The 26,363-nt window shown below is 39.0% G+C and overlaps 1 protein-coding gene across 4 annotated transcripts in view; it reads right to left on the reverse strand.

Annotated features, from left to right (window-relative positions):
• Positions 1 to 26,363, reverse strand: part of SEMA5A (semaphorin 5A) — a 500,732-nt gene that overhangs the window by 22,577 nt on the left and 451,792 nt on the right. For all 4 annotated transcript variants that reach the window (XM_016952939.4, XM_054684172.2, XM_054684169.2 and 1 more), the window contains 2 exons: positions 3,910 to 4,135; positions 367 to 585 (listed from right to left, as the gene is read on the reverse strand). In XM_016952939.4, the coding sequence (XP_016808428.2) occupies positions 367 to 585; positions 3,910 to 4,135 (445 nt within the window). The remainder of the gene's footprint in view (positions 1 to 366; positions 586 to 3,909; positions 4,136 to 26,363) is intronic.

Here is a 26,363-nt window from a genome sequence, read left to right on the forward strand (position 1 = left end):
GTGGCCTGATGATGGCTCACTGCAGTCTTGATCTCCTGGACTACAGAAATCCTCCCAACTCAGCCTCCAGAATGACTGGGACTACAGGCATGCACTAACATACTTGGCTAATTTTTGTATTTTTCGTAGGGATGAGGTCTGGCTATATTGCGCAGCCTTGAGCTCTTAGGCTCAAGTGAATCCCCCCTCTCTGGCCTCACAAAGTGCTGGGATTACCAGCATGAGCAACCACGCATAGCCAAGACATTTATTAAGAACACAGATCTCAAACATGAAGCCAGGGAGCTGCGTGAGACCTGGTAAATTAGAAGACTCTCCAAGGCCCTTGAGTTTTCAGATGTTTTGTAGATTACACAATCCACTTACCTGGGCAGGGCAAAATGTTGCATTCCTGGTATTCCAGAGATGGGCCAAGGCAAGGCATTCCCCCATACTTTGGTTCGGGGTTGTTGCAAACACGCTTCCGGTTCCGAATGCCCCTGCTGCAGTCACGGCTGCACTGTGACCACGACGTCCAGGCTGACCAAGCCCCGTTGACCGTGTGGGCAGAGTATCTCCCAGCACGCAGGAAATCCCCAGAAAGCCCTGCCAAGGAAACAGGTGAAGTGTGATTCTGTTACAAGTTTCAGAGGAACCACAGTCCATGCTGACTTTCATTCTGTATCTGCTGTCTGCCTTATTTCTAGAACTACCCTCTCACATTCCATTGAGCTCTTTTTACACTTCAGTAGCCAAAAATCAGTGGTGTGATAGCCTCTTATCTCTCAAGCTTGTTTCCTGCAGTTACTATGAAATAAGGTTGAAATTAAGAACTCCATGTGAATGTGGTGAACCTTTACACAGTAAATAATCGATTCTATATAGGTAGTTCATTTACTTTTTGAAGACACTTCTTACAAAGAAAACACAACTTTCTCACTTTCCTTGGGAATTCTACAACAAACTGCCCTCAGACACAATGGGTAGAGCCTGCCCTCAAGGACCTCCATCTGGAGGAAGGGAAACATAATTCAGACATTTTCTAAACCTATTCTTTCAGCTGTTAACCTTTCAAAGGTGAATTAATGCTGGTAAAAGGGGCCAAGTCAACTGCTTCTGGATCACAGGCCTGAGAAACTCCTGTCTGCTCTGTGGAACTCATGCCCTAGAACTGAACACAGCACTGAGTGACTTTGGCAAACATTTCTATGAAGTTTAGAGCACACTACCTAACAAAATGTGTTTCCCAAGGAGCCAAGAGGGGCAGCAGCAGCAGCAGGTGGGCTGTGGGGTGAGTGGGGAGTTGCTGTGGCAGGAATCACAGCCAACAGGCTTTGAGGACATATTGTGGGTGATGTGTACAGTGAGCACTTTCACTTGTTAAGTCACGTAATTAGCCATAGTCAAAATTTTAGGAAAATGTCTTCCCACTCACAATACTAAAAGGTATTCAATAATTTTCTCAAATGTAGGCAATGTGACACAAGCTTTAACAAATAACTCTAAAAGCATGCAGTAAAGTTCCGGGGAAGTGTGCTCAGAAGACAAGTGTGCCAACAGCTCTCAGTGTTGTTAAGCAACTCTGTTGTTTACTTAGAAAATCTGTTTCTGAAAGGATGGCAGCATACTCTTCAGAGAAATTGAATTAGAATTGTCTGTCTGTGATAAATTAGTATTCTGTGATGAATCAATAAAGAAAAACTATGCACAAATCAAGCCTCATTTTATGTGGTCAGAGGAAAATGAGTCCCATTTTGTGTTTGCAAGATATCAATACCGAAATGTGAGATGGTCATGAGAACTCAAAGCCATTAAGATACAGAAGAATAAAACTCTATGCGCACATTTGTTTATGGAGGCACTATTCACGATGGCAAAGACTTGAAACCTGGCCAAATGCCCATTGATGATAGACTGGATAAAGAAAATGTGGCACATATACACCATGGAATACTATGCAGTCATAAAAAAGGATGAGTTCATGTCCTTTGCAGGGACATGGATGAATCTGGAAACTATCATCCTCAGCAAACTAACACAAGAACAAAAAACCAAACACTGCATGTTCTCACTCATAAGTGGGAATTGAACAATGAGAACACATGGACACCGGGAGGGGAACACCACAGACCGGGGCCTGTCGGGGGTAGGGAGCTAGGGGAGGGAGGTTGAGCCATGATTACAGCACTGTACTCCAGCCTGGGCAACAGAGTGAGACCCTGTCTCAACAAACAAACAAACAAAAACCAAAAAATTTCATGGGGCTTAGTCATTTAAAAAGTTATGTGGGATATACTTTTCCTGAAAAGGATTCATGGGATATACTTGTACTAGAAAAAAACTTCTAAAAGATAACTGAAACTTGCATTTAAATTTTGTGCTTCATCTCACCACCCTAGGTGGATGTCACAAGATCATCCTTTATAAAATGTGCATATTTAAGTCCTCAGTTATCTTTCTCTTGGTATTTCATCATATACCTTCTCTTCTAAATACAGCAAGAGTTTACAAAATTAAAAAGAGTGACTATTATTTTGTTACCCATTTTTCCAGATGAGTGGTATTTGTTTAAGTTGTACGTTTATTCACATAAAATACTGTATGAAAGCAGACTTTTTTATTTGCTTCAAGGAACAATGACCTTGGGTAATCACTGAACTACAGTGAGCAGTGGTGTGAGGAGAGGAGAGAGTTAATGTCAGTGAGAGCAATAGGATGAGGAAGCAGGCTTGTAAAGCAAGTGGCTCCTGCTGCACCTGCTGGGCCTCCAGGCATCCAGGCTGTTCACCAGCTCCCAGGAGAAGTCATGGTGATCTGTGACACGAGAGCAGCTGGTGGCCGTCACGCAGAGCCACACTGTCTCAGAGCCTTCCCTGTGGCAACACCAAGGAGATCTACCAAACCTCCATGAATTTATCCCACAATAAATTCTGTCCAACATGGCAACACACCAGCTCGGTGGCACTTGTCCAGGCTATCCACTCTGGGTATAAGACCCCTTCTCTATAAATGGTGGCTGTCCTTTTGTGTTGGGAGAATAAGGTAGAATCACCTGTGCAAAGATGCTAAGGCATATCTAAGAACGGCCACAAGATATAACAATCACTGTTCTCATCACACTGTGTACCAAGGACCCATCTATGAGTATCTATTTCCTTTTCTGTTGGTATCTTTTCCTTTGGAAGAGATTTTGTCCAATTAGAGGAGGCTGAAAAACAGAAATGAAGAACAAAGCAAAGCATCAAGCTCTTAAGGACCACCAGGCTCAATTCCTTTTTCTGCAGTTGAGACAGCCGAGCTCTAGGGAGAGAAAGTGAATTGCCCCAGGTAAAAGGACCACTTGGTGTTAGGGCCAGGCAGAGGCCAGATCTGGTTTCTGCCTCAGGGCTTTCTCCATGCTATTACTATGGCATTCAAGGGATTTACTCAATTATAAGGAGCAAAGTTATTTCAAAGACTATTCTAGTATCCTTACACAATGTGCTTTTTAAAAACAGAAACATCCTTTTATAGGTACAAAGAGAAATGCACTTCCATTGCCTTTGTGAAGTTTTGGGATAAATAAAGAAAAACCTTTTTTCAGCTTACATTTTAGTGCCAGAAGATGTATGAAAGATCAGTGATGCTTCCCCAGTACATTTTCTGATACTAAATAAATCTCACACAAATGATTCTGGGTCTATAATAAATATAGTGTTATCTGGGGGCCTGATTTCATAGAATCACTTCAATATCTAACTTCTTACAGTATGGCTCTTTTCTTTCAATTTGTCCTACAGTCAGTTGTGCTCTACAGGGATCATTGTTTTCAAGGCTGCTAAGCCATAAATAACCAAAAAGGAAAACGCCCCCTTGCTGTTTATGACCTTAGAGATAAGATCAAAGGCCCTTCCATGGAAGTGGGTCAGTCCCCACGGAATCACTACTCACCATCTGTGGAGCAGCCACTGGTGCCGTCGCTAGAACAGTACCGCATTTCGATTCTCTGTCTTCCCACTTCCAGCAAATTCGGATCAGCCAGGCGGGCTTTGCATGTGTATCGGAATCGCTGCTCATAGTGGCCGCCGTTGTCAGAGATGTTGACAGGCGTCCAGGGTGTCCAGGGCGTGGTCTTCTTCAGCTCAGGACACGGGTTGGTGTTGCAAGACTGGTACTCCTGGGGAGAATGCGCAGACGAGGGTTACCATATGGGGTAAACAGAGCAATCTCACGAAGGGCTCCTTTCCTTTAGGGAAAGATAAGGGTCTCTAAAACACCAGCTCCTAAGACACTCACAGCTTCTCTACCAAACTAAAAACACATTTATGTTAAATTAGGCATTCAACAGAATGCTCAGTGTTCAAGACATCTCCAGAAGGAATCCGCACAGTCTCTCCTGTGTAAACAATGGGAATGAGACAACAAACTTAATTGCTTGTGGGAAAAAACCCCACTGATCCCATAAAAATCATGAGTAGCTAAAAGTACCCATTATTCCGATGTTAAGTTTAGCTATTTTCTTTAAAAGATTGATTTGTAAACCTCACAATATTCAGTTTGAGATTAATGGATGTTTTAAGACCTGGGATCACAGATGTGAGGTGTTAAGAGTGGTAGGGGAGCCACAAGATAAAATGATGCAAGAGACTTTTTTTACGTATAAGGTTTCCCATCATCTCACAGCTAACACCTTCAAGGCCCTTCTGAGCTTCTCCTGAGAGTACACTAAAATGTAAGTTCTGTTCCCTCCCTCCCAGGTACCTCCCTTGTAACCACAGGTAGGAGGATCCTGGGTAGCTGAACATGCAGTGGATTTGGAGGTCTGGCAGGTGGAGATGATGAAAATCTGCCTGGAGCACCTACTGATTTATTTGACAAGCATTCCACATACAATTGCTGCAGACACAGAGCCCAACAGGAGGGATACGGAGTTGACCTTGGATGCAGTGTGACATAATTTCTCCATTTTACACCAACGGGTTTCACTGGAGGGAAGCCCATACACATAATACACCTAGTGATGGCCACAGGATTAAAGATTTTTAACAATGTTTTATTAATAAAATAAGAATTAAATCACTCTTTAAGCTTTATCATAAAATAAAAAAAAAAAACTGCTCTATCATTCCTCCACCTCTCAGTTGCAGATTTTGATACTTATCTCCATAGAGCTAAACTTGAGTTTGGGTCCTTTTGGTAAAACCTTTGAATCTACAAATTCCTTTGGTTTTAGAAATATTCTTGATTACTTCATTTCATGCTCTCCCTCCCTTTTCTTGCTGCATCTCTTATCTTTTGGATGTAAACTCATTTATCCGTTTTTACGTTTCTCATCTTTTATCTCATAGTTTCCATATTTTCATCTTTTGCTTTAGTTTCTGGAAGATTTCCTCAACCTTATCTTCCAAAATGATGATTGAAATATTCATCTTCTCTACTACATTTTAAATTTCCAAAAGCCCTTTTGTGTCTTTTTTTTTTTTTTGGTTCTTGATTATTCCCTGTTATTGTATGCTATTCTTATTTTTTTGGTCACACTACTTTCTCCAATTTGAGTACACTGATGATTTGAATACTCTGAGTACTTTGATGAATTATTTCAAGGTTGTAGTCTTTCTCTATAGCTTCTGTATCTTCTAATTGCTGAATTCCCTTTGCTTTTTTGGATCTCTATCTTTCTTGTTAGATTGTTTCTTCTGTGATCTGAACAGTCTTTGTTTTCTGCTCTGATTTAGGGTGGAGGGCTAAAAAGTTTAACTGGAAGGTCTGAGCACAGAGAAGTCTGTAGACCTAGTCAGATCTGGTTGAGATCTTTAACCAGAATTTAAGAATCTTTGTCAGAATCTTACACCTTTCCTGCTGGACTCTTCAGAGACCCCTGAGAAGACTGCTCCAGTGTCTTGCCTGTCTGGGTGCTGGAGGCTGAGCCATGGAGCATCTGGGAGCCGAGTGGAGGAAGAGGGCGGAACTCTCAGTGTCCAGTAGACAGCCACTTATCTTACTCTGCTGTTCTCAGTTCTGAAGCACCCAGTTAACTGAGCCCAGTGCTCAGAGGTCCAGAGACGCTGTTTTCCTCTCCAGAAAATAAGCTTCCTAGCATCTGCTGGACAGAGCAGGTCTAGTCCCCTTGGTGGAGTGGGAGAGAGGTATGGAGGCCTGACAACTTCTTAAATAGAAGTCACCCGATGTTATTTTGCCACTAACAAAGAAAATGGGGCTGTGGATTCCTGAGCTCTCTGAGGGGTCTCTGGTGTGCATTGAGATGATTCTTTTCATGTATGTGCTGGGGGTCCCCAAGATCCCTCCAGTTTCTATGATTAGATAGCAGGATCCCTAGGACTCTGTGTGCAGCAGTGTTCTCAGCTAAAATTTATTACAGTAAAAGACTACAAAGCAAAATCAGCAAAGAGAAAATGCACATGGGGTAGAAGTGCAGACAAAGCCAGGTGGCACAACCAAGAGTCCTCTCTCAGCAGAGTCACGAAGGATGTGCTCAGGTCCCCCAGCAGCTAGTTGTGATGACGTACAGGGAAGGTGGTCTACCAGGGAAGCTCACTGGAGACTTGGTGCTCAGGGTTTTCACCGGGGTCTGGTTGCAGAAGCATCCTTGTTTTGCATGTACCAAAAGTCCAGATTCCCCCAAGGAAGCTTTCAGTATACACCACATTGTTTGTACAGACAATTTAAGCACAGAGAGCCATTCTTGCCATCTGGGAATGGTAGAAACCTTCCTGAAATCCAGATTCCCAGATGCCAGCCAACAGCTAGCCTTGCGAGCAGGCCTTTCTAAGAATCACAGGACTGGGAAGCATTGTCTTCCGCATAGTTCTCCTCTGTTAGACTTGAATTCATGCTTCTTTGATGTATTTCCAGATTCTACCTTTTAAAAACAACATGGTTCTTTCTCTTTTTTTCTGACTTTGCGCATTCATGCCTTGAAAAATCAACCCCTCTAACACTGTATTCGTATGTTTCCAGTAGGATAGAAAGCAACTTGTGTGTCCATGCCACCAACTTTACCTGGGAACCTAATACAATCTTTATTTTGTACTGTTTTAAATACTCTAACTAGCTTTCTTTACTCACAATGCATTTATTTTTTTATTTTTTTTACAGCAGATAACACTCAGGATTTTTGTGACATCATAGGCTTTTAACAGAAAATATGTAAAGCGATCATCGCTGTTTCTTTGATTTAATACTCTCTAGGCATTCCTCCCGGCCTGCACGATCTCTACATCAACAAATACTAGAAAGATAGATGACTTCATTTTCTTGTGTTTATAGCATCTTTTATTATGGCATCTTTTGAATGCTGCCTCTTAAATGAAAAAGCCCCAATGAATGCCATAAACTCAGTCACGTGAAAAGCCAGGCACAACACGTGTGTGATCTCTTTCACCTGGAATGAAAACCATATGACAGGAAAGCCATAAACCCTTGTCTTGGACCCTCTGTGCCTCTAGTGTGGGGATGCTCTCACCTCTGGATTGAGAATGTCATATGCCACTGCCCTTCCCTCCCTCACTCCGAGCCAGCCTGGCCAGATAAGCATCCTGGAGCTCCTTGCTGAAATGGGCTCAAAACACATGCAGCTCGGCCATGCGTGGTGGCTCACATCTGTAATCCCAGCACTTTGGGAAGCCAAGATGGGTGGATCACCTGAGGTCAGGAGTTCGAGACCAGCCTGGCCAACATGGTGAAACCCTGTCTCTACTAAAAATACAAAAATTAGCTGGGCATGGTGGCAGGTGCCTGTAGTCCCAGCTGCTCGGGAGACTGAGGCATGAGAATTGCTTGAATCTGGGAGGCGGAGGTTGCAGTGAGCCGACATTGTGCCACTGCACTCCAGCCTGGGCAGCAGAGTGAGACTCCATCTCAAACAAACAAACAAACAAACAAAAATCATGTGCAGTTTATGGGCCTCTGTTTGAAAAGTGCTGGTCTTTAGGTCTTAACAAATGCAGCATTACCTATAAATTAGTAAAATTCTACATCTTCATAAACAGATTTAGAGGATACCACCAATAATTCTTAGGTTTCCCACACTGCAAACTTCATTCTTTCTATGGAGGTGAAGTTTAATTTTTGAAATGTATGAGGGGAAAATGTGTTTGAAAGCTGGCTCAAGTGTCTGTATTGGCATCTGTGTGTTGGTCCTAGAGGTGGGCACAGCTCACGGCTAAGAAAGATCAGTTTAGTCTCTTTAGGTCTAAGCCTCCAACAACAGTCTGTTCTTATGTTCTTATTTTCTCATGGTTCAAAATTTAACATGAGATTCAGAATTTCTCCTTTCAAGTGCTTTTTGAGGTTTAATTATGATACATTCACTTGAAGTATCAAATTATGAAATGGTGAGAAATGGTATGGCCAATTTGTTTTATCTTAATGAGCAAAATCATGAAGTGATTTAATTCTATTGTGATCACTTATATGGCTTAACTGAATATGTATGTTACAATTTACTAGAGAACTGCTGCTGTAACTATCCAAATGTAAATGGAACTTTAACAAAACTGCACTTAATACTAAAGAGATAAATGATTTTAAAAAGGATTTCAGGAAGCTAACTATTATGATTTGGCACCTAAGGTTCTTAATATTCTGGTGCAAAATATGAGATAAGAATGCTTACTAAAGCAATTATAAATAATTCCTCCAAATATGTTCCCCATGTATTATGTATTCCAGTCAACAGTGATAAAAGCACTCATTTAAATGTTTAATCCTGTAACCCGGGAGACACTCTGCCAGTTCTCTCTTACTTCTATGCCAAGTTCTACAGTCATGGCTTCCTGTATTCCTTCTGTCCTCTCCATCTTAATTGCCTCTTCTAATTCAGGCCCCCATCACCATAGGCCTGATTTAGAGAATCAAAGCATGTAGTTCCTTAAAGCTTAAGTGCCTATTTATAATTCTGCATCCACTAATAGACTGCAAATTTGTCAAAAGCAAGAACTTTGTCACGTTTATTTTATATTACCAATCTTGGGCATAGTAACACTATTTGGTAAGTGGATAAATCATATTGATTAAGTAACAGATAAGCCTACTGAGATGAAATTTGCATACATTTGGGGAACAGATTTAGATAGTTAAGTGGGACCTCCTGTTTTGCTGTTTATTTTTCCTTTGAGAAAATTAAAATATCTTATATTTCATATATTGCAAGTAAAGTAGAGAGACAGAGACAACCCAAGCAGAATTTTGATACCACATGCTCAGAGTGAAGCCCAAAAATTACCCTTAAAGTCATCTCATCCACAACTGAATATGTAAATCAAATTTATTCTCATATGGAATACTTATGGTTTCCATATGCATTTGTCAAGTTCTCTTTCAGTAACTAAGCTTGGCCTGCTGAGACTGAAAGCGATTCACATTAGAGAAATAACAAAGTAATTGAATTGTGCTTGCAAAGAGCCAAAACACTCAAGTATCTACATGGAAGTAGAACCATGCTCCCAGGAGCTTGTGGCAAACAGAACAAAGATTGACTGGAAGTTCTGGAAATTAGTTTAGTTGTGCCCAGTAAGGAAGGTATATAAAGGAATGTGGTGCATTCAAAATTATATGGTCACAGAGTGTCTTCTGCTTCCCACCAATATGGAGTAACAGAAACTGGATTAACCCTTTTATCCAAATAACAAAAAGTTATATTAAATAATGGTTCTTAAAGTACTGGACTTCAGGCAATGAAGGTCAGTGATCACTGAGTAATGGGAGACAACTTAGGGGAGACCCATGAGTGCCACAACCTACAGCCTTGAGAAGGTTCCCAGGCCACAGCATGGGGAGCAGAAACCCAGGCACAGGCTAGAGACTGAGAAGACAGGTTTGGGAGCTGGAGAATGCCAAAGTGGCTGAAATTATTGGAAAGGAGAAAGTTGCACAAAATGAACACACCAGAGATATGCAAAAATCACCCAACACGATTTCAATTGAGTACAAATCAGGTAACAGAGGTTTTGACTTAAAAAATCAGCAAGTTCATGTGAGAAACTACACAGGAGTAGGGAAAGATCTGCCTGAAATGATCAGAGGGAACACTGTGTGTTACCCACACAGGACCAGGAACAGTGCTTGCTTCAAAGAGCAAAACCGAAAGACCTCATAATTCAAGGGTCATTGGCTGGATACCAAAAGGGGCCTTGCTTCCACAATGGGGAAAAATTACTGCAGACTAAATGTGGCTTTGATCCCAAGTAACTAAGACTAAAAGCAAGCACCAAAACCATCAAACTGTTTTTACATAACTTAATTATGTCCTCAAAGAGAACCTTAGCATATTTTTAGGACAAAAAAAGTGTCTACCAGTTTAAATTCACAATGTCTTGCATCCAATCTAAAATTGCCGGATATGGAAAGAGGCCAAAAACACAACCCATAATGAAGAGGAAAATTCAGTCAATTGAAACTGATGCAGATATGACACAGATGACAGAATGTGTAGTCAACAGCATCAAAACAGTAATTATAACTGCATCCCATATGTTCAAGGAAGACCTCGAAGAGATAAGGAATAAATAACTTGCAACATGCCAGCTGTAACATACAAAATATTTGCAGATAATTGCAAACGAGACAGTATCTCCCAAGTCATTCTATGAGGCCAACTTTGATATCAAAACCAGACGAAGACAGAAGGAAAGAAAACTACATGAATGTAGTTTTCTATTCCTCATGAATGAGTATTCCTCATGAATGTAGATGTTAACATTCTTTAAAAGACTTTAAGAAATCAAACCCAAAATATATCAAAAGGTTAATACCTCATGATCAAGTGGCTTTCATGTCATCAATGAAAGACTGGGTTATCACTTGAAATTCAATTAACGTAATTCATCATATGAACTGTATAGAAGTAAACTCATATAATAATCTCAATAGATGCAAAAATTATTGGATAAAAATCAAAATTAATTCCTTATAAGAACTCTCAATCAACTTGGAATTCAAATAAATTTCCTAAATCTCATGAAGGATATCTATTAAAAACCTACAGACTGCATCACACTTAATGGTTAAAGCCTGTGTGCTTTCCTCCTAAGATGAGAAACAAGGCAAGGATGTCTGTCCTTATCACTTTTATTCAAGATTATCCTGGACGTTCTAGCCAGTGCAATCAGGAAAGAAAAAGAAACAAAAGTCATCCATATTAAAAGTAAGAAATAATTATATTTTTACTCTCATACAATATGATTGTCTATGTAGAAAGTGTTATGGAGTCTACCAAAAAAAAGCTACTAGAAGTAATAAATTAGTTTATGAAGGCTGCAGAACACAAGATCAATGTAAATATAAAATATTATTTCATTCCCATGCACCAGCAACAAGCTACCAGAAATTAAAATTTTAAAAGAACACCACTTATAGTAGCATCAAAACATAAAATACTTAAGATTAAATCTCAAAAAAATATGTGCATGACTTTTACAATGAAAGGAAATGGAATCACTACAATCCTAATTATAATTCCAGGAGGCATTTTTGGTAGAAATTAACAAGCTAATTCTAAATTTCATATGGAATACAAAGTTATCTAGAATAGTCAAGATATTTTGGCAAGGAAGAACAAAGTAGGAAGACACACTTTCTAACTTCAGGATTCATTATAAAGGTACAATAATCAAGATTCTGTGGTGTAAGCATCAAGATAGAAAGACTGAGCAAAAGAACAGAATGGAAAGTCAGGAATTGACCCACCTGTTTATGGCTTATTGATTTGTTTTGTAAATGTGCAAAGGCAATTCAATGGAGAAAGCATAGTCTCTTCTGAAAATGATGTTGGAATAATTGAATATCCACATGTGAAAACATGAATTTTGATCAATAACTTGCTCCATCTATGATAATTGATGTAAATGGATCATAGCCCAATATCTAAAACCAAAGAACTCCTAGAAGCAAACACATGAGAACACCTGTGGGGTCTTAGGTTAAGCAAACATTTTCTAAATAAAATACCAAAAGCACCATCCATAAAATAAAAAAACAATTAAAATGAATTAATCAAAATAAGAAGCTTCTGCCCTTTAAGGATCACTGTTAAGAAAATTAATGATGAGCTATATAGTCTGAGAGAAAGTATTTGCAAATCATGTATCTGATAAAAAGACTTGCACCCATTATGTATTTTAAAAGTTAAAACTAGAGTATAAAAACTAATAGAAAAACTGCTGAAAGATATGTATAGGCATTTCAACAAAGATATGTGATGGCAAAACAAGCATATGTAAACTTAGAAAAAGGTAAATTGAAACCACAAGTAAACCACTACACACGTATTAGAATGACTAAAATTCAAACAACAGAAAAAACAAAAGCCCCCAAACCCAAAATCGTGTGACAGTATCAGATGCTGAGGAGGACACAATGCTTTAGATTTACTCAGCCATCCCAAATAAACACCTGGTGCATGTACCTGGATCTGGTCCATAGAAGGGAAAAAGACTCAATATTCAGAATGCTACAAGACAAACTCAGTATATGCCAGTTACTCTGAAGACAGGTTGATGATTTAGAGATTTTTAGATATTCCTGGTTTCTTTCCACTACTCTTACTAGTCATAAAAACACAATAAAATACAATAGAAATGTTTTGAAAAAAATGTGAAAACAATATTATAACCAAAAAGTTGAGTATTTCTAAGTAGAAATTAATCCACAATCCCACTGTTCTATGCAGTAACTCCAGTTCTGCAGGTTTGCTCTATCTCATACACTGCTGATAGCATTGTAAATGGCACAAGCCATTTGAAAACTGTTTGATACTTTCCTAAGAAGTCAAACGTATACATATCCCATAGCCTACTCATTCCATTCCTCTATATTTACCCAAGAGAAAATGAAACACATGCCCATACAAACACTTGTACCTGAATGTTCACAAAAGCTTTATTTGTAATAGACAAGAAACTGGAGACAACTCATATGGCCATCAGCAGATGGATAGCTAAACGAATAATCTTATGGAATATTAATCAGCAATCAAAAGAAATGAACTCTTAATATACAAAACAACAAAGCATCTGAAAATAATTATGCACATAAAAAAGCCAGCAAAAAAAAAGGTGTGACACTGTAGAATTCTATTCATATAACATTAGGGAATATGAAAACTAATGCATAGAGACAGAAAGCAATCAGTGCTTATCTGAGATGAGGGAGTACTGGGACGGGTATCAGGGAGGTGTTGCAAAAGGAAATGAGGAAACGGGTTGATGGACATGTTCACTACCTTTATTGTGTCAATGGTTTTATGAATGTATAAATACCTTAAAACTGGCCAAAATTTTATCATTTTAAACATGTAGTGCATTGTATGCCAACCATACCTCAATAGAGGTACAAAACTGTATGGTTTCAGAAAAACAAGCCTCTTACTAATACATGGTGGCTTCTTTGCTATTTAGAAATTATATCTTCAGGCCAGGCACGGTGGCTCATGCCTGTAATCCCAGCACTTTGGGAGGCTGAGGCGGGTGCATCATGAGGTCAAGAGATCAAGACCATCCTGGTCAACATGGTGAAACCCCGTCTCTACTAAAAATACAAAAATTAGCTGGGCATGGTGGCACGTGCCTGTAGTCCCAGCTACTCAGGAGGCTGAGGCAGGAGAATTGCTTGAACCCGGGAAGCGGAGATTGCAGTGAGCCAAGATCGTACCACTGCACTCCAACCTGGTGAGAGAGTGAGACTCCATCTCAAAAAAAAAAAAAAAAAAAAAAAAGAAATTATCTTGAAATCATGTCATTTGCAGCAACACAAATGGAGCTGAAGGTCACTATCTTTAGTGAAATAATTCAGGCCCCAAAACACAAATATCACATGTTTTCACTTATATGCCGGAGCCAAAAAGAGTTGATCACATGGAGGTAGAGAAATATAGTAAATGGAGTTTGAGAAAGGTAAGTGGAAGAAAGGCGGAAGAAGAGAAGTGGATTAAAAGGTAAAAACATGCAGCTGGATAGAAGGAGTAAATTCAGTATTTGATAGCAGAGTAGGGTAACTATAATTAAGCAGAAATGCATTGTACTTGGGTGGTGGACACCCTAAATACCCTGACTTGATCACACACATTATATACATGTAACAATATTTCACGTGTACACTACAAATTTGTACAAATAAAAAATGGTATCCAAAACAACTATGAGTTTATACATTCCTGTATATAGTAAAATTATCGTAATTTTTTTCATGGCATTTATGTTTGCTTATTTAGGACTGAATATGACCAGTATTTGTAGATAAATGCTTCATAAAGCATGCACCATCCATTCATTTTCACTTTCCATCATATATGTCCACAAAATGACACTGTTATCTACCACATAGCCAGCCAGTGCATTGACTATGCTTTACGATCTTTGTGTGTGTGTGTGTGTGTGTGTGTGTGTGTGTGTGTGTGTAGCCTGTGCATGTTCCTCATTCTTTTAAAATCACTTATGTCTCTTCTAATCAGTTTCTTTGGCCACTGCTTTTTCCTGCTGGCACAGGCCTTTGAACATGAGGAAGTTATCATACAATCACCTTCCATGGGATTTGGAGAAGTGTGGGAGTCACAGGGTAACTTAGGAGAACTTGGCTTCCAGGACTGTTTCTTACTTACTCACCATCCAATCCTCTGCAAGACATCTTTAAATGCTTGTAATACCTCCCAACAAAGGCCATATAAGAGGATAGACAAGCTGATTTCCTAACATCAAAATGCCTTTGCAATCCACAACCTTGCTTTAGATTTACTTAGCCATCCCAAATAAACACCCAGTGCATGTATTTGGATCTGGCTCATAGAAGGGGAAAAGAATCGATATTCAAAATGCCAAAAGACAAATTCAGTATACGCTAGTTACTCTGGGGAGAGGTTAATGATTTAGATATTTTAGATATTCCTGGTTTCTTTCCACTACTCTTACTAGTCATAGAATCACAATAAAATACAATAGAAACATTTTGAAAAAATGTGAAAACAATATTGTAACCAAAAAGTGAGCATTTCTAAGTAGAAAATCATCCACAATCCCATGATTCTATGCAGTAACTGAATTTCTGCAGGTTTGCTCTAAGTAGCTACAGTACTCTCTACATACCTTATCAGGAACCTTTATTATGCCACTTGTTTGCAAGGGGGTCTCCCAAGCATGTGAGCTTCCCCAGGGCAAAGCCTGGGATGGATGCGACTTCATGTCTCAGCTGGGTAACTGACACCCTCACTGGCTCGAAGTGGGGAGCAACTGAGCCAAAATCTCTGAGGCTTTTGAATGGACGCATTCACTTTCAACCTGTAGCCAACCTGGGTTCTTCTAAGTGCAGAAAAGCAAACACATACTCCTCTGCTTTCTTGCTCAAAAATGATGCATGTATGTGCGCAACATATATATGTGCGTGTACGTACAAAAATGGAACTAGCTTTCCTCCTTACCCCTTATTTTAGGCATTCCTTTTTATAACAGTCTAAAGCTCAGGAGAATAAGAAAATCAGTGCTGTCACTGGAAATCTTTATTACAGAGGCTGTGATTTGTGGGCACTTTTGCTTCCATAAACTTACATCTCAAATGAGAAGATCCAGCTATTTATTTTATTGTCTTACTGTAATGCCTTTAAATTCTCACTCTCCGAGAGCAAAAGCCAGGAATTCAAATATCTTTTTCTAGCAAATATCTTGCAATGAGAGGAGTAACTACTTTTAGATAGAAGCAAATACCCGTCCTTTGGGAAACGTTTCCTTCTCAAGCCAACAATTGAAATCGGTGACCTTGAGCAGAGGCATCTGCCTTTTATTTCTAATCTTCCATTTTTAAGGGAAAAATGTTTAAATATACTATAAGTGCTTGAGAACATGATGATAATTTGTACAGATTTTAAGAGTTCTTATGAGGAACTTTGGAAGCATTTGAATACATAACAAAAATCTAAGTGAGATTGTGTTATTTAAGATAAAGGTTTCAGCAGGACTGTCATGAATTTGCCTTTACAATAATGCATGGGGACATTTACCCCAGATTCTTTGAAGGACAAAAAAAAAAAGTGGCAAATATTGGTCTGCCTTCTGACCAGAAAATTTCAGCTGGGTATGTACACACACACACACACACACACACACACACACAGTCATACTTATGCAACAATAAGAAAAACAAGATTTAGAAAAAAAAAATTCTGCCTATAATAATAGGATTTGTATGTGATGGTTACAGACACATAAACATACTTGTATAGGACCAAACTGGCTCCATTTTTTGGCAAGAAAATATAAAATAAAATTAGAATAATAGAGTACTTATGGCAGACATAGGGTAAAGCCATATTCATGTCCTTGGGAAACCATCTCGTTGATAAAAATTTATATTGCATTAAAAGCTCTTCATTCAGCAGCATAGGCCACTAATAGTAAATAGTTTTCAAAGACCTGATGATTAGTCTATGATAAGTTAATATTTTCTGTTTAAATTGATACCTAACATTTTTAAGTTTTGAGCTTTTGAGAAATATAAAAAATATAAATACACAAACTATAAATATAAATAAAAATAAATGTGAATCGCATGGCTTAAATATATACCAACTTGCTTTTTACCTGAAAATTAATGGCAAATAATTTAAATACCATTTTCCTCTCCTAGATCATTTGGATGCCATTTAAAATTTTTTGCTTTTTAAAACTAACACTCCTTAGCAAATGCAAAAGAACGGAAAGCATAATAAACAGTCTCTCGGACCACAGTGCAATCAAATTAAAACTCAGGATTAAGAAACTCACTCAAAACCACACAACTACATGGAAACTGAACAACCTGCTCTTGAATGACTACTGGATAAATAACAAAATTAAGGCAGACATAAATAAGTTCTTTGAAACCAATGAGAACAAAGACACAATGTACCAGAATCTCTGGGACACAGCTAAAGCAGTGTTTAGAGGGAAATTTATAGCACTAAATGCCCCCAAGAGAAAGTAGGAAGGATCTAAAATTGACACCCTAACATCACAATTAAAAGAGCTAGAGAAGCAACAGCAAACACATTCAAAAGCAAGCAGACGACAAGAAATAACAAAGAAAGAGCTTCTGCACAGCAAAAGAAACTATCATCAGAGTGGACAGGCAATCTACAGATGGGATAAAATTTTTGCAGTCTATCCATCTGACAAAGGGCTAATATCCAGAATCTACAAAGAACTTACTTAAACAAATGTACAAGAAAAAAACAAACAACCCCATCAAAAAGTGGGTGAAGGATATGAACAGACACTTCTCAAAAGAAGACATTTATGCAGCCAACAAACATATGAAAAAAAGCTCAACATCACTGGTCACTAGAGAAATGCAAACCAAAAACACAGTGAGACACCATCTCACACCAGTTAGAATGGTGGTCATTAAAAAGTCAGGAAACAACAGATGCTAGAGAGGATGTGGAGAAATGGGAATGATTTTACACTGTTGGTGGGAATGTAAATTAATTCAACCATTGTGTAAGACAGTGTAGCGATTCCTCAAGGATCTAGAACCAGAAATACCTTTTGACCCAGAAATCCCATTACTGGGTATATATCCAAAGGATTATAAGTCATTCTACTATAAAGACACATGCACATGTATGTTTATTGCAGCACTGTTCACAATAGCAAAGACGTGGAAACAACCCAAAAATACCTATCAATGACAGACTGGATTTAAAAAATGTGGCACATATAAACTATGGAATACTATGCAGCCATAAAAAAGGATGAGTTCATGTCCTTCACAGAGACTTGGATAAAGCTGGAAACCATCATTCTCAGCAAGCTAACACAGGAACAGAAAACCTAACACCACATGTTCTCACTCATAAGTAGGAGTTGAACAATGAGAACACATGGACACAGGGAGGAGAACATCACACAGGGGAGCCGGTTGGGGGTGGCTAGGGGAGGTATAGCATTAGGAGAAATACCTAATGTAGATGACAGGTTGATGGGTGCAGCAAACCATCATGGCACATGTATACCTATGTAACAAAACTGCACGTTCTGCACATGTATCCCAGAACTCTTAAAGTATAATTAAAAAAAAAAAAAACTGAACGAACTTAGGATGAAACAATTGTAGCATCTTCTATTGTTTTACTCAATTGGTAAAACTACTAAAGACCTCCACAAAGACTCAGGGGTAACGATGTAGTTTGCACTACTCAGTCTTCTTGTATTTCATGAGGCATGTGGTGTTGTGTGTACTCAGGGTCCACAGGTGAACAGTCCTGCTTAGAGCCTTCAGAGCAGCTGGTCCATCTTCTTCCATCACCTGCACCCTGACTCCTTCATTGTAACGCAGCTGTGATCTGAGGGGCCCTCTGATAGGAAGCACCCACTCACACACCTGTGGTGGGGAGAATTCGAAGAAACCCCGAGATTCCCACCACCTGGGTGTCATGCTCTGCATAATCTTCTCTCTTGGAGTGTTGGTGGGTCCTGTGAAGATGATGGGATAGTCACCCTCTTAATCAGGTTACAATAATCCACAACCTCCTCGTACCTTACTAGAAAGAGATTTTCTTTTGCTGGCTTTGAAGAAGGAAGCTGCCTTGTGGTGAGTGGCCCATATGGCTAGGACTAAGGGCAGCCTAGGAGCCGAGAACGCCACCCTCTAGCCTATAGCCAGCAGGAAATACAAGACCTCAATCCTAAAACTGCAGGCAACTAAATCCTACAAATACCCAGTGAGCTTGAAACACTCAGTGAGAACCCTGAGCCACAGGAAAGACTGTAGCTCTGGCCAACACCTCAATTTCAGCCTGTGAGACATTGAGCTGAGGGCACAGTTTGAATTTTTCCAGACTTTGACTCACTGAATGATCAGATAATAAATACATGTAGTATTAAACAACTGAATTTGTGCTAATTTATTACCTAGCAATAAAACCCTAATATACATTTATGTATGTATGTGTATATACATACATATGTGTGTATATATATCTATATATAGACATAGATAGAGATATATACATCCAGTTTCCCACTGGCAAGGAATTTTCCAAATGGAAGACTCATTACCCTCTCGCTATGATATTTCTCCAATGCTTTCTCATGAAAAAGTTTCAGTTACAAAAGATGACCATTACTTATTATTAATGGTACATAGGCAATTTGAGGTGTTGATGAAAGTCCTGCAGGTTATCTAGGAAGGTGAGGTCAGTGGTTACAATTCATGTTATTTTAAGGTGCCTGATACTGTTCAGAACTCATATTTTTGAATTTAACTTTCCAGAATAGTGATGAACTATGCATGTGTTGACAATTTGTACTTCAACTTTAACAATTCCATTAAAACTCTGAAGTTCAGTCCACTATTTTTGAGGGAAATGTGTTGAGTAAGTATCTTCTGCTTTAAGAGAATTCACAGAACTTAAAGCGGTGTTCTATTCCTTCCAGGGAAGAGTTTTTCCTAAAAGGCGACTCCACAGGGTACTAATGAGTGCTACAGGAAAAGCATCTGTTGTCAGGAAAAACTGAGAAGGCTTGGGTTAAAGAAAGTTAAATGGGTTTCTCCAAATGAGTGATCAGAGCTGCTCTTGGAGCCCTTTTTCTCAGAGCTTCTTGCAAATGCTGCCAGGGAGAATGCTATCTGGAATCAAACAAGTTCTCAAAAGATGTGAGAATTTCATTGTTGTATGACAGATTCTACAATCGATTTACTGATTTAAAAACTGAAAATAGGGGTGCATCCCTACTGTTTTGAAATTGTATAGAAGTTACCCTTCTTCTGCCCAATGTAAACAGAATTCGAAAGATTGAGGATGGAGTCTTATGTTCATAAAATCCTTAGCCCATTGATTCTGTATTTTAATGGGGAAAATAGTCTAAAATATCCACCTCCTTTAACACTGTTGGTAGGTGACTGAGTTTCCAGTGACTACCTAAGACAGAAAGAGTTGATTCTTCATTAGGGTTGATGTCTTGAAAACAATTTTCTTCTCAGTTCACTCAGAAGCGGGCTAATCAGTCTAAACTGTGATGCTCTCTGCTCACTCCCAAGTTCATTGTTCTGTGTTATAAGCAGGAGAGTCCACCAAGGTCTGCCCAGGGGTTCTACTCCCTTCAATCCTTAACCTAGTTCCTCCACTTTCTCATCTGTAAAATGGGATAGAAAGAAAGTCATCCACAATGCTAATTTTGAAGTGTTAAGTGAGATAATGTGTTTATAGTGATTAGCATAGAGCCTGTTCTATATGGCATCTTTACACAGAGCCCTGGAAGAAAATATCAGATGCAGACCACAAAAGCATCAGGGATTCTCCAAAATGACCACTGGAGAAATCATCCTTTCTTCCTAGAAGATGCAGATGGTCACAATACCCCATAATTATCCTACTAGGAATATCCACAGCAGGGTGTATTTATCTAACTGGTAAAATAAGTTTCAATTTAACTTGCATCCAAGTTTCTAGGGGTATCATTTTACTCCATCTGTGTTCATCCAATGGAAAATTATCTTCTAAATATGATTTTATCAGAGTTTACATGAAGCTGTCTTTTTATCAGCTCATATTCTGTAAATAAGTAGTGAAGATTTACTGCTCTAAAAGGTAGTAGTAGAAACATTTATTTAATCTAAAGTTCTCACATCATGAATGATGTATTTGGAACATGCACAGCTATGGTCAATGTCCTTGTGACATTTCATTTCATTGTATGCAAATATTTGGAACTCTTGGGTGTTTTCTTGGCTCTCTGTGCTGGGATTTCATCATTTAATGGATCTGGGCTTTGGAAAATATGAATGTGTTATCAACATCACTTTCCTACAATTTAAATCCCAAGGAACTGCATTTTTTGTTCTTTTATTGGCCAATTTACTATGGGAAATTAATTATGTTCCTCTTAAATTCAGATTTTAAATGACTTTAAAAAATAACTCAGGTTATTTAATTAGATTCTTATTACTGCATGAATATTTCCTGCCAGAACTTATGGATAATGACCTAAGTACCATAATTTAAACACGTACATGTTTGAAACTAAAAGTCAATGTAGTGTTGCCTAAGTGATACTTTCTATTTACAACACAGTTATGATAATCAAAATATCAGGTTTTCCATTCGTTCACCCATCCATCCATCCATCCATCCATCCATCCATTCATCCATCCATCCATCCATCTTTCAGTTATCACTGTTGGAACATCTATACCATGTGCAAGAAGCTGAGATTCCTCCTGAGAATTCTCAGACACCAATGGTGAAAATAAACCCAGGAAGTTTAAGGAAGACATGTGGAAGTGCCATCAGCCTCACACCAACTACTTATGAAAGGAGTTAAGATGCAAGAGGGACTTAGTGTTACGTAACACTAGCACACAGTAATTGTCACTCTGGCCAATCCCATTAACCACCTGATTCAGGACTCTGTGTCTGACAGACTGACTTGTTTCATATACAGGTGCCATTGTCTTCCTTGATCATGGCACTAGAATTGCAACACATACAGCAGTTTAGTTACCTTGAGCAATCAATTCTGCCTAAATTATCCATGCCCTAAAAGTGGAATATCATTGCTAACAAAAGGAAAACCTTAGAGAAATCTTAGCCCCTTTAATAAAAGTTGAAAATCTTGATCAAAGAAAATAAAAGACCTACTAGTCAAAAATAGTAAGTTATCAAAATAGTTGGATGCAAATATTATTTTTTAATAAAGCTTAAAATTTTTGAGCCCTGGTTTTGTAAATACTCAAGATGCGTGCCTCCTGTTCCAGCAGTCATCCAAATTAAAAGACTAGAGTATGATGGTGGCCTTCCCAGAACATGCAGTCCCAACTGAGGGACAAGGTTAACTTGAAAGCCCACAGCATGAGTGGGGCTCCTTGTTCTCCAGTGATGTTTCTGTTGGCTTCCCTCCTGATATGGTTTGGCTGTGTCCCCACCCAAATCTCATCTTGTAGCTCCCATAATTCCCATGTATTGTGGGAGGAACCTGTTGGGAGATAATTGAATCATGAGGGCAGGTTTTTCCCTTGCTGTTCTCATGATAGTGAGTAAGTCTCACGAGATAAAATGGTTTTAAAAACAGGAGTTTCCCTGCATGCGCCCTCTTCTCTTGTCTCCTGCCATGTGAGATATGCCTTTCACATTCCACCATAATTGTGAGGCCTCCCCAGCCACGTGGAATTGTAAGTCCAATAAACCTCTTTCTTTTGTAAATTCCCTGGTCTTGGGTATGTCTTTATCAGCAGTGTGAAAACAAACTAATAAAGCAAATTGATACTGTGAGTGGGATACTGCTGAAAAGATACCCCAAAATGTAGAAGTGACTTTGGAACTGGGTAATAGGTAGAGGTTGGAACAGTTTGGAGGGCTTAGTAGACAAAAAAATGTGGGAAAGTTTGGAACTTCCTAGAGACTTGTTGAAAGGTTTTGCCCAAAATGCTGATAGCGATATGGACAATAAGGTCCAGGCTGAGGTGGTCTCAAATGGAAATGAATAACTTGTTGGGAACTGGAGCAAAGGTGACTCTTATTATATTTTAGCAAAGAGACTGGTGGCATTTTCCCCCTGCTCTAGAGATTTGTGGGATTTTGAAGTTGAGGGAGATGATTTAGAGTATCTGGCAGGAGAAATTTCTAAGTGGCAAAGCATTCAAGTGGTGACTTGGGTGCTGTTAAAAGCATTCTGTTTTATAAGGGAGGCAGAACATAAAAGTTTGGAAAATTTGCAGCTTGACAATGGGATAGAAAAGAAAATCCCATTTTCTGAGGAGAAATTTAAGCCAACTGCAAAAATTTGCATAAGTAACAAGGAGCCAAATGTTAATCCCCAAGACAATGGGGGAAGTGTCTCCAGGGCAGGTCAGAGGTCTTCACGGCAGCCCCTCTCATTACAGGCCCAGAGGCCTAGGAGGAAAAAGTGGTTATGTGGGCTGGGCCCAGGGTCCCTGTGCTGTGTGCAGCCTAAGGACTTGGTGTCCTGCATCCCAGCCACTCTAGCCATGGCTGAAAGGGGCCAACATAGAGCTTGGTCTGTGGCTGCAGAGGGTGCAAGCCCCAAGCCTTGGAAGCTTCCACAGGGTGTTAAGACTGTGATTGCACAGAAGTCAAGAACTGGGGTTTGGGAACCTCCACCCAGATTTTAGAGGATGTATGGAAACACATGGATGTCCAGGCAGAAGTTTGCTGCAGGGGCGGGGCTCTCATGGAGAACCTCTGTTAGGGCAGTTCAGAAGGGAAATGTGGGGTAAGAGCCCCCTCACAGTGTCCCTACTGGGGCACAACCTAGTGGAACTGTGAGAAGAGGGCCACCATCCTCAGACCCCAGAATGGTAGATCCACTGACAGTTTGCACCATGCACCCGGAAAAGCCGCAGACACTCAATGCCAGCCTATGAAGGCAGCCAGGAGGGAGGCTGTACCCTGCAAAGCCACAGAGTTGGAGCTGCCCAAGACCATGGAAACCCACCTCTTGCATCAGTGTGACCTGGATGTGAGACATGGACTCAAAGGAGGTCATTTTGGAGCTTTAAGATTTGACTGCCTTGCTGGATTTTGGATTTGCATAGGGCCTGTTGCCCCTTTGTTTTGGCCAATTTCTCCCATTTGGAATGGCTGTATTTATCAAATGTATCTAGGAAACAACTAATTTCCTTTCAATTTTACACCCTCATAGGCAGAAGGGACTTGCCTTGTCTCAGATGAGACTTTGGACTGTCGACTTTTGAGTTAATGCTGAAGTGAGTTAAGATTTTGGGGGACTGTTGGGAAGGCATGATTGGTTTTGAAATGTGAGGACATGACATTTGGGAGGGACCAGGGGCAGAGTGATATAGTTTGGCTCTGTGTCCCTACCCAAATCTCATCTTGTAGCTCCCATTATTCCCACGTGTTGTGGGAGGGACCTGGTGTGGGTCTGGGTGGACCCACATGGAGGTGGGTTTTTTTCCTGTGCTGTTCTCATGATAGTGATAAGTCTCACAAGATCTGATGGTTTTAAAAATGGGAGTTTCCCTGCACAAGCTCTCTTCTCTTGTCTGCCGCCATTTGAGATGTGCCTTTCACCTTCCACCATGATTGTGATGCCTCCCTAGCCACATGGAATTGTAAGTCCAATAAACCTCTTTCTTTTGTAAATTGACCAATTTACAAAATTGGGTATGTATTTATCAACAGTGTGAAAATGGACTGATATACCTACCAAAGCCAGGAGCAACATTAGCCAGGAGCTTCCCAATCTGCAAGCAAAATAAATGTGTTTTCTCACAAAAGCAAATATTCTTTCTAAATGAAGTGATGATATCATGACCCAATAATCTGTTTATGAATGCTGTTGATAGATTTATTTCTGAGATTTATGACCATTTCTTTCTGAACTTAATTTATTTCTTGGGGTTATAATTAAATTTATTTATTATTCAGAATACTATTAATGCATTTGATTTTATTTTCTTTTTTGCCTAAACACATTTCTTATATCTTCTTTGATTTTTTTTTTGACTTAAGTTTTAGATTGTCAGGCAGCAACTCTGCTGCTTTCTCTGTGCCCACTTCTGTGGACTTCTCTCTACTTCCATCTGTGTGACAATCTGAAAGATAAATGACTAAGCTGATAGAGAAAGTATCAAGGGAACAGCCAGATACAGCATGATGTGAGGACATCATCTAAATCCTTGCTACCAGGTATGGGTCAGCAATATCCCTGTTGCTCACCTGCTCCCTAAATCGGACCCTGATCCTGGCTGCCATTACCGACATGGCTGTTTTCACATAACTGAGCACTACATTGCAATTAAAACAGTCAGGATGTTTAAATCAAATGTATAAGTTGAACTTAAACATTTCTAGACTTTAAAATACTTAACATATGGCAATGATATAAAACAGTTCATTTATCTTGAAGTTTCCTATAAAATAAATAATTATCCAAATCAGTGTTTAAAGACTGGATCTTCATCTGCTTAAATATGATTTGAAAATCATTCTGCTGTGTGTTTCTAAAATATAAAATGGTGATTAAATAATTAAATGGGCAAACTTCTTTTAAATTTGTATTTTTAGCCACAGATGTTTATTTTTATTATATCTATTTATTTTATATTTATATTTATTTTTCCTAATGCATGCTGTACATATATTCTTTAGTTTCTGGCTGTAAAAATCATTCTCCTTATCACTATAAACACACACACACACTTTCATATATTATAATATCATAACTTATAATGGAGGTCACTTATATGCCAGTTCATATATAAGGTTATCTAAACCAACAAATGCAGTTACAAATCTGTTCTAGAAGTTGCTTAATAAGGTGGGATGTTTCTTATTCAAAGCCCTCTTTCAGGCCTATAGAAAATGCTCCAGTTGTTATACACAGAATTCTGTAGCATGGATAAATGTTTTTATTTATTTTTCTCTCCTAGGAAACAATGCAAAATTTAAGCAAGTGTATTGAGTGCTTTTTGCTTCAATTTCTATTCACTTAGACAAATAATTCTATAAGGTGTTTCATAAAAACACCTGCCCTTTCAAAATATGAAGACAGTGGCCGGGCATGGTGGCTCACGCCTGTAATCCCAGCAAAAGTGCAAAAGTGGCCTCTCAAAGGGGAGGCCAAGGCAGGCAGATCACGAGGTCAAAAGATCAAGACCATTCTGCCCAACATGGTGAAACCCCGTCTGTACTAAAAATGCAAAAATTAGCTGGGCATGGTGGCATGTGCCTGTAGTCCCAGCTACTCGGGAGGCCGAGGCAGGAGAATCCCTTGAACCCAGGAGGCAGAGGTTGCAGTGAGCTGAGATCATACCACTGCACTCCAGCCTGGCAACAGAGTGAGACTCCATCTCAAAAAAAAAAAAAAAAAAAAAGAAAAGAAAAGAGAGAAAGTATTTTTTTAATTTCTTAATTTTCCTATAAATATAAGTATATAGAATAAGTGTAAGTGTTATGTTGGGGTGAATATAGAAATCTAAGTTTTCTCTTATACTGTGACAGAAAAAAAAAGTTAGTTTTCTGTCTTTTAGAATGTTCGTCAATATTAGACGTTACTCGGCTTTATTACACCCTGAAGTTTTCTAATCATATTCAGATAGTACATTACAAAATGTCGGGAATGAGATGCGTGGTTGTTCAAACAAGAATTTACACAGGCAGACAAAAATGACAGCAGCAGCAGGAAGCCTACATTTATTATATATATATATATATATATATATATATATATATATATATTCATGGAATTCCACAAAATTATAATCCAAATAGGAGTGTGGACACTCTCATATAAGAGATTTTGAACAGGTCATGGTGCCAGTTTCAAAGGCACTGGGCTAATTAGTATTAATTGCATTTCTCCAGTTTCTTGTTACCAGCAGAATAAAAGTCAAAGTGCTTAGCTTCTCTGATATTTGGAAAAGTCTCATCCATTGCACTGTGT

The sequence above is a fragment of the Pan troglodytes genome, chromosome 4, assembly GCF_028858775.2.
Source record: "Pan troglodytes isolate AG18354 chromosome 4, NHGRI_mPanTro3-v2.0_pri, whole genome shotgun sequence".
In the NCBI taxonomy this organism is placed as follows: domain Eukaryota; kingdom Metazoa; phylum Chordata; class Mammalia; order Primates; family Hominidae; genus Pan; species Pan troglodytes.